Raw genomic sequence first — 15,024 nt, 5'->3', positions numbered from 1 at the left:
GCAGTGCAATGGTTTTTTACGTATACGTTAAGTTTCTGCTGGACAACGTAAAAAAGTGACTTCGTCTGTTCTTGTGAAAGGTTTTCACCCAGAGAGCGAATGATTTTGCGGCGGGACATATATATCAGGTGTATTTTGGGGGGGGACGAAAAAACAAAGGGCGGGTACTATGACGCAAAAATCCTTCAGATGACAGGTAAGAACATCTTTATTACTGTCCGAGTACTTTTGTAATTTCTACTTTGCGGCAGCTGTAGCTACCCGTGTATTTCCAGTGCCTTTAATGTTAGGGCATTGATTGATATTCCCGGCTGAAATTCCCCGGCACCTCCATCAGCTGGGCCTTGTGAATACGTTTTTTTTTTCACTGGCGCCCCTCCAGGCACCTTTCAGTAGTAGTAATGAACTGTCTTATGTAGAAGTGATGAGTGGCTGGTCTTCCCAAGGTGAACCTGTTGCTTTTGAGGGGGGGGGGTGTTGTGTGTATCACTTGGGACTAGTTCGGAAGCATAAAATGTATACTTCACTGCTCTGCATTGTCGATTCTGCATTGTTTCTTAAAAACTTGACATGAATGCGAAATTCTAGAGGCCCCGTGTACTGTGTGGTCAGTGCACATTAAAGAACCCTAGGAGGTCAAAATTTCTGAAGCCCTTCACTGCGGTATCCCTCATAGCCTGAGTCCCTTTGGTTCCCAAAAACCTGGGGCTGCACTTTCATATAGCAATGTTTGTTACTGCTGCTGAACAGTGGCGAAAATGATTCATTCTAAAAAAAAAGGACAGACTACTCAATTGAGCAGCCAGTCTCTGATGAGTGTTGGGGGAATTCTGGCTGATGGCCAGATAGGCACTGTCAATTAAGAGGTCACTCATCTAGACACAGGTGTATCTTTGTCACTCATGCACTCAGCTTCCCTTACAGCGATGTCACATTGGGTTACTTTCTCAAACACTGCCTGAAAGTTGAAACACTGCTTTGACTTTTCAGAGGTAGCGATATTGAATGCTCTTAAATGCAGCCACGAAGACCTACATATCATGAAGTCAGTGCGCATTCCCGCAGAGCTAGCATCCGCACTCACTTTTCTTCGTGAACACACTCCTAAGAGATTTCTTTTCTTCCCAAAATGCAAAGAAGAAATGGATGAATATATTTCTGGTCAAAGACATCGTGGAGTAGTCGCGCGCCCTGCACAACGCCCAACAGACCTGGCATGGGATAACGTATGTACGCGCAATTGAAAACCGAACCTTGTAATGAAATGTGATGTTTAATAGCTTTTCAGTAACATTGCGTCACATGCAAGCATTTCTGCAGTTTGCATCTTTGACAATATGGGTGAATATGTGTTTTGACACTGTGTTAAGTACTGCAGGTTCGAAACATCAAAAAGTTGCCGATGCTTGTGCGACAGGCCGCAATGGACGACCTTATGGCCAGTGGCACGGAGACAGCAGCAGAGAAAGAAGTGCAGAAGCTGAGGAAAGAAAACGAGGAGCTGCGCCAGCTTAACATCAAGCTGCAGCACCAGCTTTTGCGCTTCCTCTCAGCTGATGGTACACTCCTTATAATGAGTTTTTTTTCTGTATTTCCTGCTGTGCAAGCTTATTGATTAAATGTTTTCAGGTCACATAACCTGGGAAAAATTTTTGGGTGGTTTAAGAAGGAAGTGTGTTGGGGGGGGGGGAATAGCTTACGGTGCATAATGAAATCTGCAGACTGAAGAGCAACTTGCTCTCACTTTGAAGGATTTAACCTAGCCATGACTGCCGACAAATCTTTTTGTATTACTCTTTTACTCTCTTCCCTTGCTTTAAAACACCATACCAATAATTGTTGTGGTGAGCATACCTGCTTTTCCTTCTTCTGGCTTTGAATAGGCTCCAAATCTTCCGGGATTTCTTGCGTTCTGATTTTGGGCATTGTCACCCTTTTCGCTGACATTTTTTCCGTGAGTTCATCACGTGTTTCTGCGCAAATTGTGAAACAGATGGAATATATGATGACCTGCCAAAAACGCCAACAAAAGCAACAACAGCAGTTCGGCTGGCCGAATGCACCAAAGTTAAGCCAACTAGTTGGCACACACATGTTCGCTAGTTTTGAACTTTCGCCACGCGAAGCAGCACGAAAAGAAGCCAACCATTTCCATGTCCGTGTTTTTGCAGCCAATATGCATTTTTGTACTCCGATCGCCAATATACCCTTAAATTCAGTTCTCTGGTAGGCAAGGAATTATTGCTTTGGTCGAACCAGCGATCGTAGCACGAATTAAGTTCCTGCCGCAGCTGGCTGTTGCGCTGGACTAAAATAACAATCTGCTCAGGCAATCACTCGAACGCCACAGAGCGCTGAATGTCCGATTCTGTCTACGCCAGTACGATAGACACGTCACATGGTGGTGTTTACATTCCGAACGTGGGCGTTGGAGAAATCTAACTGATTTACACTATCTGGGATAAATGAACGTGCACTGACATCGCACAGTACACAGGCCTTTTTGCATTTCACCTCAACAGAAATTCCACCGCAGGCGGGATTCGCTCCCGTGACCTTAGAACCAGTAGCCCAAAGCCAAGCCACTGTCAGCCAGAGCGGCGGGTCTTGACACATGGTTACAACTTACCGGCTAGTAGGAGGACCTGCATGTCATAGTACCCGGTGTCTGATCCGTCCCCGTCTTTATCAATCCACAGTACCGAGTACACAGACTTGTTGAAGTCCTTTGTCGTCGTCGGGCGGAACTCCTCAATGTCGGACGCTGGCACCACGTGCAGCTTCCTGTCGATGTCCGCGAGAAATTGCACTAATGCAAACATATTGGGCCAATGATTTTAAGCCCGAATCCAACCTAAGAATACGTTATAAAATACCTAGGCCCAACAACGCACTGGCAAGTAGGAAAGTCGTCGCAAGTTTTCGGTGTTTATCAAATTTCAAGAAAAATACATCTCGCGTGACGGTTAATTGAGCATGCGTAATTATGTGGTAAGGCGCATGTGATTATACACCAGTGACAGGACCATATTCCTGACATCGGCACGCCTACCTGAATGTGATGTACAGGTGGTGCTCTCTGAGGCTATCCATATCTGAACACGTGAATGAGCACATGGTACAGCGATAGCCATATTCACTGGCCTATGGTGGTTGAAACGAACTGGCCGTGACGTTGCATAAGGGCAAATGTCACATTTGAAGGGTCTTTTGCCAGTGTGCGTTCGTTTGTGTCGAGCGACTGTATTGTCTTTCCGCTGTGTGCGTGCGCTTGTGCGCAATTATGTTAGAAGGGTTTGCAGATGAAAAAGAGCACGTGTCGCACCTGAACGGTTTTTCACCAGTGTGTATACACTTATGTCGAGTGAGGTTGCCAGAGTTTGAAGCTGCAAAAGGGCACACGTCGCAAATGAAGGGCTTCTCGCCAGTATGCATTCGTTCGTGCACAGCTAGATTGTCAGAATGATCAGTTCTAAAAGTCCGCATGTCGCACATGAAGGGTTTTTCCCTAGTGTGCGTACGTAGGCTTGTGTCGAGTTAAGGTTCCAGAATGTGCAGTTGTAAAAGGGCACATGTCGCTCTTAAAAGGTTTCTTACCAGTGTCCATACTAACCTTTGGAGGGACATTTCTAGACTGCAGGTGTAGAGGGACACGCGTCGCGGTTGAATGGGCAGTGTGCATATTATCGTGTGTAGTGACAGTTCCTGACTGAAGTTGCTTTCGCCAGTGAGCATACTATCATTTGGAGTGACACTTCCAGAGTCTGCAGATGTAAAAGAAGACATGTTGCCACTGAAAGGGCTTTCGCCAGTGTGTGTATGCTCCTGCGGAGTTAACGTTGCAGAGTCGTGGCACCAGATATAACTCTTACCCTCGCACTTCGCAACCACCCCAGGGTCCTTGGAGCATTTAAATGGCTCTCCTTCTGTCTCAATGGGCATATGTCTCGTAATATCGGCAATGACAACAGCTACCGGCAACACGGCAAGAAACGTTGACGGCAGGTGCAGCCAGTGACAGCGATGGCGATGCCTACTGCTGGTTGTGTTCAACGCGGTTCAACCACGACAGAAAAAAGAAGAGATGTCGCACCAAATGCGCAAAAATAATAAAGCAAGTATATAATTAATATGCTCAAACTTACTTTTTGGGGCCATATTGGCGAAACCCACAGCCGCATCAACATCGAAATCACCATTGGCCTGCGCGCACGAAGCAACGCTGTGCACGAAGCGTGTCAGGAGCAAAACAGCTTCAAGTTCACCGCATCAATGCACATAGTATGTACTGCCGTATGCGCAAAACTTGGAGAACTGACAGCTTCGGGCTAGAGCGTTACAAAAGACGTGAACGTAGAACTCCGCCACATACAGTGGTTTATACGACCACAATGTCATGCACAGCGTTGCCTACATTGGGTGGGTGTGATATCGTTCGCTGAAACGTAGTCTGAGCAGGGGCAGCTGAACAAATCTCCTTTCAATACTGGTGCTTGTTGCCCGAATGAGTTCTGTTCCATGAGTGAATACATGTGACAGTGTTCTGTGCTGGTAGTGTTTACCACCTTTCCATGCTGGTCATTGTCTTCGAATGAGCCCAGAACACAACTTCTGTTGTGCTAGCCGGGAAAGCATACCGCTTCTGCAAAAAAAATTGATAGAATGTGTGGAATGAGTTCTGTTCCATGAGTGAATACATGTGATAGGGTTCTGTGCTGGTAGCGTTTACCACCTCTCCATGCTGGTCATTGTCTTCGAATGAGCCCAGAACACAACTTCTGTTGTGCTAGCCGGGAAAGCATACCGCTTCTGCAAAAAAAATTGATAGAATGTGTGGAATGGGTTCTCTTCCATGAGTGATACATGCGATAGGGTTCTGTGCTGGTAGTGTTTACCACCTTTCCATGCTGGACATTGTCTTCGAATGAGCCCAGAACACAACTTCTGTTGTGCTAGCCGGGAAAGCATACCGCTTCTGCAAAAAAAAATTGATAGAATGTGTGGAATGAGTTCTGTTCCATGAGTGATACATGTGATAGGGTTCTGTGCTGGTAGTGTTTACCACCTTTCCATGCTGGTCATTGTCTTCGAATGAGCCCAGAACACAACTTCTGTTGTGCTAGCCGGGAAAGCATACCGCTTCTGCAAAAAAAATTGATAGAATGTGTGGAATGAGTTCTGTTCCATGAGTGATACATGTGATAGGGTTCTGTGCTGGTAGTGTTTACCACCTTTCCATGCTGGACATTGTCTTCGAATGAGCCCAGAACACAACTTCTGTTGTGCTAGCCGGGAAAGCATACCGCTTCTGCAAAAAAAATTGATAGAATGTGTGGAATGAGTTCTGTTCCATGAGTGATACATGTGATAGGGTTCTGTGCTGGTAGTGTTTACCACCTTTCCATGCTGGTCACTGTCTTCGAATGAGCCCAGAACACAACTTCTGTTGTGCTAGCCGGGAAAGCATACCGCTTCTGCAAAAAAATTGATAGAATGTGTGGAATGGGTTCTGTTCCATGAGTGATACATGTGACAGGGTTCTGTGCTGGTAGTGTTTACCACCTTTCCATGCTGGTCATTGTCTTCGAATGAGCCCAGAACACAACTTCTGTTGTGCTAGCCGGGAAAGCATACCGATTCTGCAAAAAAATTGATAGAATGTGTGGAATGGGTTCTGTTCCATGAGTGATACATGCGATAGGGTTCTGTGCTGGTAGTGTTTACCACCTTTCCATGCTGGACATTGTCTTCGAATGAGCCCAGAACACAACTTCTGTTGTGCTAGCCGGGAAAGCATACCGCTTCTGCAAAAAAAATTGATAGAATGTGTGGAATGAGTTCTGTTCCATGAGTGATACATGTGATAGGGTTCTGTGCTGGTAGTGTTTACCACCTTTCCATGCTGGTCATTGTCTTCGAATGAGCCCAGAACACAACTTCTGTTGTGCTAGCCGGGAAAGCATACCGCTTCTGCAAAAAAAATTGATAGAATGTGTGGAATGAGTTCTGTTCCATGAGTGATACATGTGATAGGGTTCTGTGCTGGTAGTGTTTACCACCTTTCCATGCTGGTCATTGTCTTCGAATGAGCCCAGAACACAACTTCTGTTGTGCTAGCCGGGAAAGCATACCGCTTCTGCAAAAAAAATTGATAGAATGTGTGGAATGGGTTCTGTTCCATGAGTGATACATGCGATAAGGTTCTGTGCTGGAAGTGTTTACCACCTTTCCATGCTGGTCATTGTCTTCGAATGAGCCCAGAACACAACTTCTGTTGTGCTAGCCGGGAAAGCATACCGCTTCTGCAAAAAAAATTGATAGAATGTGTGGAATGAGTTCTGTTCCATGAGTGATACATGCGATAGGGTTCTGTGCTGGTAGTGTTTACCACCTTTCCATGCTGGTCATTGTCTTCGAATGAGCCCAGAACACAACTTCTGTTGTGCTAGCCGGGAAAGCATACCGCTTCTGCAAAAAAAATTGATAGAATGAGTGGAATGGGTTCTGTTCCATGAGTGATACATGCGATAGGGTTCTGTGCTGGTAGTGTTTACCACCTTTTTCCATGCTGGTCATTGTCTTCGAATGAGCCCAGAACACAACTTCTGTTGTGCTAGCCGGGAAAGCATACAGCTTCTGCAAAAAAAATTGATAGAATGTGTGGAATGAGTTCTGTTCCATGAGTGATACATGTGATAGGGTTCTGTGCTGGTAGTGTTTACCACCTTTCCATGCTGGTCATTGGCTTCGAATGAGCCCAGAACACAACTTCTGTTGTGCTAGCCGGGAAAGCATACCGCTTCTGCAAAAAAAATTGATAGAATGTGTGGAATGAGTTCTGTTCCATGAGTGATACATGTGATAGGGTTCTGTGCTGGTAGTGTTTACCACCTTTCCATGCTGGTCATTGTCTTCGAATGAGCCCAGAACACAACTTCTGTTGTGCTAGCTGGGAAAGCATACCGCTTCTGCAAAAAAAATTGATAGAATGTGTGGAATGAGTTCTGTTCCATGAGTGATACATGTGATAGGGTTCTGTGCTGGTAGTGTTTACCACCTTTCCATGCTGGTCATTGTCTTCGAATGAGCCCAGAACACAACTTCTGTTGTGCTAGCCGGGAAAGCATACCGCTTCTGCAAAAAAAATTGATAGAATGTGTGGAATGAGTTCTGTTCCATGAGTGATACATGTGATAGGGTTCTGTGCTGGTAGTGTTTACCACCTTTCTATGCTGGTCATTGTCTTCGAATGAGCCAGGAACACAACTTCTGTTGTGCTAGCCGGGAAAGCATACCGCTTCTGCAAAAAAAATTGATAGAATGTGTGGCGTTAAGGAAAATCAGGGTTTTTTTCGCGCTTACTCCGTCTGCATTATTTTCGTGCGACGGTTCAAGCATGTCAGGTTGTTGGTCGCATTGAAGAACAATTCTCGCTAAGATTCATGTTAAAATAACACACCATTCGCGGACATTTTTAGAAAACGCACCACGTCAACGTCATCTCTAGTATTAAGGAAAGGATTCATGAAAGCTTTCAAAATAGTACCCGTAGTGTATCTCTCGTCGTATGCTGTTAAGGCAGTAATGTAGGGAGATAAATAATGATTTCGCAGGTTTTATTCTTTATTCAGCGTTGCGCGTGTGTACATGGTTTTGCTAATAAGTGACATTTTAGAGTTGGACTCGGCATCACTGCTTCAATATTTGTCTGCTAATGAAAGTTTCTATACATGATTTTAGTTTCGATACCTGGGCGCCGCCATGCTTGTTTTACTCGAGCGCCGCCTACCGCCGACGCCATTTTGGACTGATAATTTGCAGCCGGTGGGCTGCAGACGAAGCAGCGTGCGATCTCTGAAAGTGTCATTCGCCCGTTTTATTCCTGCCAAGCCTAGAAATTTTGGATGGGCGTTCGCCTCGTGTCCATCCTCGTGTGTGCTATGCCATTAGCTCCTGCAATAGCCAACTGGGAGCAAGCGACCATTTCTCGACGCAGCGAACGATCAGCATCGGTGAGTGCCATGCTCGCAGTTCACGCGTGCTTTTTTGTCGCCGGTTGCCTCTAGGGCGAATGCGGCACGGTGTTGCATGTTAGAAAAACGAAAGCAAAATGTGTTGAAACACAAGATCGCGGAGAGCAGTGAATATCTAGTTTTTCGTGGAGCGCAGTTTTTCATGAACGCTTTCGCTGCCTGCTTGGACATGGCGAGTGAGACAGTTTAGATGCTGAGCTTGCGACAGAGTACCCCGTTTACAAACTGAACATTTTGGAAACAGCGAGTGCATGACCGAAACGAATCCACTTCAGATGATTAGACTGTTTGTTTGCGGAGATAAGCGCGATGAAATTGAAATTCGGCCCCTCCTGCCGCTTGCGTAGGGCTGTTCGTACTACAAGCGATACAAGCCAGTTGACTGAAAGCAATTCGCATTCTCGCCTTCTCCGCTCCCGCCAGTACTCACTGGTGCACAAATACCAGAAAATTGTTGTTGTGTTGGGTTTATTGGCGCATAAGCAGCTAAGGCTATCATGCGCCAAGAACAAGGTATGAAAAAAATATGCTTGAGCAGAGTTTGAAAACAAAGTGGATAAAAACGTTGGTGTAAAGGGCCTAAAAGTTATTTTACTAACTAGCTGATAAAAGACAAGAATTTTAAAAATGTCTGATAGAGAAACTTTTAAAGGTTGGGTTACCTCCGCAGACATCCTTGGCTCGGCAAGGATTTCGAGGCTCCCAATAACTCAGAAAAAGACCTCAGCCTCCTTCTCATGATTGAGAAAGTGGCTGAGGTGTATAACTGTATGCAGTGAAGAACAGGGTGAGTAAATTAGAGTTGATGAAGAATACTGGCTTCCCTTAAAAAGCTAAAAACACAGGGTATACTGACAAGTGCATCTTCGCCTAAAATCAATGCTGGATGAAAAGGAATGTGTTCTTTGTAAAAGGTAGTAAAATGTTTTTTCCTTAGTGATTCAAGTTCTGTACATGAGAATAATATGTGGTTTATTGTTAGATCATCTCCGCACTTTTCACAAAGAGGTTGGTCTTCTTTTGTAAGTAAATGTGCAATTACACGATCTAATAGGTTGGTACACTAATGGAACGCTATTTACCACTTACTGACAGGCAGAATCGCCGCACCTGTGTTGAGAATTCCAATCTCAATCGGGTAGGGGCACTGCTCAAGTCGCTTCGTTTGTTGTATCTCTGGCACGGTTATGCATAGTGTGGATTTTTTTTTAGTGCATTCGATGCGATTTCAGTCGAATAATTTATTACAATGCGGGGCAGAGTTTACCGTCCTGCGCATGCCGTGTATTTTTCATCTTACGTTGCCATGGCTGCATTTTTCCTCACTTTGCAGTTGGGTAAAAGTTAATGTCGCCACTTCTATTCATGCCATGCTGTGCGAATTAAATTAGTATTTTTGCACTAACGACATGTTTATTTTTTTCAGGTGGCGATCCCCACACCCTCCCGATATTGACGATCATGTGGGGCGGCGAAACGAAGTTGTGGCCAAATTTGTGAAGTCCTCACATAGTGTACTGCTGAATTAAAAGAACTCTGCCAAGGCCGTCCAAATACTTGATCTTTTAAAATTCTGCACAGATTGTAGTTTGGTAACCCAGGCGCTGCGCTTCGTTCCGCGCCCGATATTAGGCACAGGCAGTGGGTTTGTTTCTGTCTGCATATCGTTCACAAAGTGCGCTAACGTTTAAGCTTTTTGTTGGCGCAAGTATTTTTTGTTCCACAACTACGCCCACTGTCAATGCAACTCGGGACCGGCGGAAAAGCGGTGAAGAAATGGACACTGCAGACGTGCTGAGACCTTCACATAATATGGTGCGCGTACATACTGGCGGCGTTTGTTTTTTTCTACTTTCGTCGACTATTTCTGCAACCGACAATAAAACAATGATGCCTAGAAGACGTTGGTCTTTCGTACAACATTGCTGCTTTTGTTGTACAGACGCAAACACGCACTTGACCGGTAGCTAAGCAGCCGCGGACGTTGTTCCGCGCGCCTGATTATCAGCCCAGGGGAGGACGGCAACAGTGGGGTGTCCCGCAGCGCACGTGTTTGAGAGTATTTCTCCCTCTCCTGCCCGCTCCTCGTAAAATGGTGTATACTGAAGGAAGTGTGTCACAAAAATTGCGGAGGGCACTTAAGTCTACTTATGTGCTATGAATGCGAAAACATTGTTTCAGTATTTTCATTTTTTTTTAATTTTATTTACCTTCTTATTTATGTTATCTTCCGTTCTAGTGACACGCCTACTTATTAGCATACCGTCGTAAGGCAACGCATACACTACGTTCGCCTTTGTTCGCCGAGAAGCGACGTGATTTTATGGCCTGTGCTTATATGCTAGCCTCGCAATCTGGAAGACTTTGTTTGGAAGAATTTTGTTTTTCTTTGATATTACGGTGACGTCATGAAGTATTTTTGGTAGAGCGCAGACGCCGCATTTGGTTGTGGATGAGCCATGTAATCGTATTCGCATTGATAAACTGCAGATTGCAGATAAACTGCAGCTGGCTAGGCCGCTCAGTGCATGCCTCGCTTCTAAGGGAGCGTCACTTAGTGCGAGCGCTGCCAAATACTTGCTTACAGTGAGAATGAGAAAGTCGGGCTGCGGATATTCTGAATATTGCAATAAAATTACCACAGCAGTTACCAAATTACCACGAGGCTCGTGCGTTGACTTTGGCCTGCGGTGTCTGTTCTTTTTTTCTATGCTGCTCATTTGTGCTGTCCCAAGGAAATCGTCAAACCGCTTGACAATGGTTGGATATGAAGCCTAGTTCTCAAAACTTGCTTCTTCTGACTGCGCATATCGAATGTAAGTAAGCCAAGCCTCCACCTTAGTGCATATCGAGCACATACATCTGCTAGCTTATGTGGTGAGCCAGTTGAAAGCGTACAAGAGAAACCCTGTTGAAGCAAAACGAAGAAAACCGCAACAAGGCAGGTTCACCATAATTCTAGTTGCGTGCCTGGCATTGCTTGGGATAAGACGTTTGGTAAAGCGCTCCGAAGTAGACGTGAATCATCGAAGTAGACATGCATCACCAGTGAGTCATCGCAAGGTCCCCGCCATGGGAGTCACATGAGCAGGGTCCTCGCGGATGTGCGGGGCTGGATTTGCGACGTTGCGAATGCCACGAGGAAAGGAGCCGTGGGACCGATTTTCAGGTGTTCCGGGAATCTATACACTATTTTATTATGGGAATGTGGTGTGTCTGTGCTTAAACCGACTGTGTTTAAACTGTCGCCATCTAGTGTCTAGGTTGGAAACTACCGCCGTGCTGGCATGCGTGATTGGCTTTGGGCTACACGCACTACAAACACGCAGGTGGAACCAATCGGCATTTCGGAGCTTGCACTTTATTTTTTTTGTGTTATAAAATTGTGCAGTAATTGAAAAAGCTTTTAATTTTGCAGTGAGGCAGTCTGGTAAAAAAATTGCCGGAAAATATGCGAATCGGATTATGGCATTGCAAGCGCTTGAGCGTTGTGATGCACGACTGACATAGGTTAAAAAAAAATCGGAGGAAATTGGTGACACCTTGGAGGAAGGAAAATTTAGAGGAGGCCATCACGTGACATTTTGTGAAGCCGGAAACAAGCTCGACGCCATCTTGTCCCGGCGGGCTCCTGTGTTTACAAACATGTTTACATTTCGCCGCCAAGCCGATCGCGTACGCGTTTCAAAGCCAACAAAGGAGCGTGCTACCGCATGGGCACAGGCCTCATTCTCACAGCCGGTCTCCTATACGGCGCGGCGGCGACAGAGGCGGTAACCGCGGCCGTAACGGAACGGAGAGTTGTTCTAATCGAAAGAGGTGCCGGACACCGGCAAACCACTTTGGGTGGGCGCTCGCTGCTCACTGCTGCTCACTGCCCGCGCACCCACGCACCCGCACATCGCCGCCGAAGCCGCGACGCTCGACAGCGCCATCTCTTAGTCGCAGCAAGCAAGCGGTGGGTCATGTGAAGCGAGCTCGTGCTGTGACTGGCTTGCTCTCCGTGGGGCGGGCTCCGTCGCCGCCGCTCGACGGAAACGTAGAGCAGGGGCGCTATGCCGGAAGGCCCGAGTTTGGCGCTCGCCCGAGTTTCATCCGAGTTTGCGATGACGGCAGTCAGTGAACAAAGATAGCGCAGAACGTGTGCAGGCAGCGGACAATAGAATGTACAGATAAAGCCGCGTAAAGGCGATACAAGCGCACCCTGCGCGCCTGTTTAACACTTCAAACCCAATACACTGCGCAATAACCAGGCTGCAGCGCTACCTGAAGTTATCAGCGCCATATCAGCAATCGCGAAATCGTGACTTCTCTGCTATCTGCACACTCACCGCTAGCTGTTTCACACGCCTTTTCGGGTGCGTCAAAGGCGTGTCTTCTCTTTCAGGCTCTATCTGTCTCTCCATTTCCGAAGACGAACAGTGTGCACTAGGTGCACTCTTGTATCAACCCTTTCTCTTCTCTCGAATACGTTAAAAGGCAACAGATAATATTCTGAACATTGTGTGCATTTCCAAATGTAGTTTAAAATCTGAATCCAATGAAGCGTTGATGAAAAGCATAGCTTTAGGATATTAACAAATATTTGACACTTTCTGCCGCTAGTGGCGATAGTGAGGCCATTGCTTGCAGTGTGGCTTGCATACGAACTAGAGTGGTAGCCCAAGCCCACCGTGCCGAAAACGAGAGCTCCTGCGCTGACACGCCGCCGGTAGCGCTACCTTCAACTGGAAAGAGTGGGCAACTACTACACGCTGAATCTGTCTTATTTTTCGGCCATTGCGATAATATATTTTATTGTGTCGTATATCAAAATATAACTGTCATGTATCTTCCGGCTTGCTTAATACACAAAAGCAAAAAATTGAACTGCACTGCACCCCCGCGTCACTGCTGCTCTCTGCAGTGACCTCAGGTGGAGTTCTCCGCTGCTACGGCCGCTGCCGCACACCGCTATGGCCAACCATTGCTTTTATACGCTCTTGGCGAATCTCAGGAGTAGAAATTGGCCGTGCGAGCGGCTGTGACGCGGTGTGAGAAAAAAATTGCTGTTTGGCTGTATTCAGTGATTCATTACGTATGCCTGTTGTGTATGACGCCTCTTTAGTGCACTGTGGATGCGAAGAACGTGCTACCCAGCGACACAAGTCATCCTATGTCATCAGACGCTGACTAAAAAAGCTGTGAAGGTGGTGGCGCGCGTATCTGCGTAGTATTTGTTCACTTCGCGCACTTCAAGGTTTTGCGGACTGGTGTTGTCACTAACGTCGATCGCCGTTGTATACCGCAAATACATCACAATATTATCGTTCGGGCAGATAAGGGATCCTGTTTGTAATAATGGAATCGGACTTATAACAGAGAAAGGTGTTACGGTTGTGAAGTACGCAGTGTTTGCGTGCTGGAAATTACAAACTACTGCACTGGGTCCGGAGCACCGACCGTTTGTCAATCCCGGATGTGTTTGACACATTGATACAGCTGCGCAGCGTACCTGTGGCCGGCAGGGATGTTGGGAGTGGCCCACCCATAGCGCGTACGCCTATAATTTATGTACGGCACGCTGGGGGCGTGACCAATGGTTTTGATTGACAGGTGAACTCGGAGCTAAACTCGTGAACGATGAAGTGCCCCGAATTCATCTCAGGACTGTTATGGCGGCAGCAGCAGCAGCAGCCTGGGTCATCGCTTCCTCTGATGGCAAATGGCAGTACGGCCGGCTGGACCCGTTTGCTGCCATGGCCGACGACGAATTCCAGCGACATTTTCGCCTCTCCAAAACATCGGTACGATGGTTGTGTAAAGAGTTAGGCAACGACCCACGCCTGCGGAGAATGCGTGCGGGGCCTCATTCTCTTTCGCTCGAAGAGCAAGTCCTCTGCGCCCTCCAGTTCTTCCCGACCGGGAGCTTCCAGGGGGCGTCAGCGCAGACCGCTTTATTGGACGCCACCAAAGCACTGTGAGCCGCTGTGTGAGGGACGTCTCCGACGCGTTCATCAACGCGGCTTTGCAGAAGCGGTGGCTCGCTTTCCCCACGACTGTGGCCGAATGTGTGTATGTTAAGGAGTGGTTCCTTCTGCGCGGCGGCATCACAGACGTCGTGGGATGCGTCGACGGGACCTACATTGGCGTAAAGGCCCCTTCGAATCCAGCCCTGACATGGTGAAGGCCAACTATTTCACGAGGAAGGCACATTATGCATTGAACACAATGGTTGCAAGAATGCTCTGTTTTGAAGCGAAAGGCTTCACTAGGCTCGTCAACACCGCGCTTCGCGTGAGCCACCCCTGGGCGCCGCCGCGGTGCGCCCTTTCCCTCCTCGCCACCCCCTCCGTTCTCCTCCTCGCCACCGGTTTACCCTTCGCCGCTGCCGCGCGGTCTCCGCCGCAGTCCCAAGAGAAGGTCCTTTTGCAAGGCGTTGCGATAACGCGTGAGCGGCGGCCGTGGAAGAGGCGCATACATTCGTCACGGAAGGAAGAAAAGAAGACCCAGAAGTGATAGCGATGGAGTTGGCTCAAAATATACACCGCTATCGTGGTGCTCCCAGTGCCTTGAGCGCGAACTGCAACAGCCATGACGTCAAACAAAGCATATCCAGGCCTAACCAGAGCTAAGCCACTGCGAATTTTTTTGCATTCATGCGTGTCATGGTTAATGGAATGTTCTCCCATTTATTAGTGATAGTGGTCCGTGTACTGTGCAGTGTCAGTGGATGTTAAGGAACCCCATATGGTTGAAGTTATTGGCAGCCCTTCACCGTGGCATGCCTCATCGCTTGAGTTACTTTGGGGCATTAAACCTCAAAAACCACTTACGTTTATCAGTAACTGAGCAGTTTTACACACAATGCATGCATTTTAATGGGTTTTTAAACGGTAGCATTTGTGTCACTTGGCAGATTGCATTCTTATGCAATATTCATAGCCGCAGTAAATGTTTCACTTTCGCTGTAGTGGAAAAGCTCCTGCCAGGAGCACTGGCGTCTGTAAGC

The 15,024-nt window shown here is 47.1% G+C and overlaps 2 protein-coding genes across 3 annotated transcripts in view; one reads left to right on the top strand and one right to left on the bottom strand.

Moving 5' to 3' along the window:
* LOC149356983 (BEN domain-containing protein 5-like) overlaps window positions 1-14,878 on the bottom strand; it is a 31,563-nt gene extending 16,685 nt beyond the window's left edge. For both annotated transcript variants that reach the window (XR_016291713.1, XM_089584383.1), the window contains exons 1-2: window positions 2,630-14,878; window positions 1,855-1,973 (exon numbers count right to left, since the gene is read on the bottom strand). Coding sequence is in view for 1 of the 2 variants with exons in the window: in XM_089584383.1 (XP_089440509.1) it covers window positions 1,855-1,973; window positions 2,630-2,822 (312 nt within the window). In the remaining variant the exon portion in view is untranslated. The remainder of the gene's footprint in view (window positions 1-1,854; window positions 1,974-2,629) is intronic.
* The window catches only part of LOC149356976 (uncharacterized), a 592,868-nt gene that overhangs the window by 241,153 nt on the left and 336,691 nt on the right, over window positions 1-15,024 (top strand). The window lies entirely within an intron of this gene.

This window comes from Amblyomma mixtum, chromosome 3 (genome assembly GCF_055824585.1).
Source record: "Amblyomma mixtum isolate Tamu chromosome 3, ASM5582458v1, whole genome shotgun sequence".
Taxonomy (NCBI): Eukaryota; Metazoa; Arthropoda; class Arachnida; order Ixodida; family Ixodidae; genus Amblyomma; species Amblyomma mixtum.
Note: the sequence above shows the minus strand (reverse complement) of the source record. Positions and strands in the feature narration are given on the sequence as shown.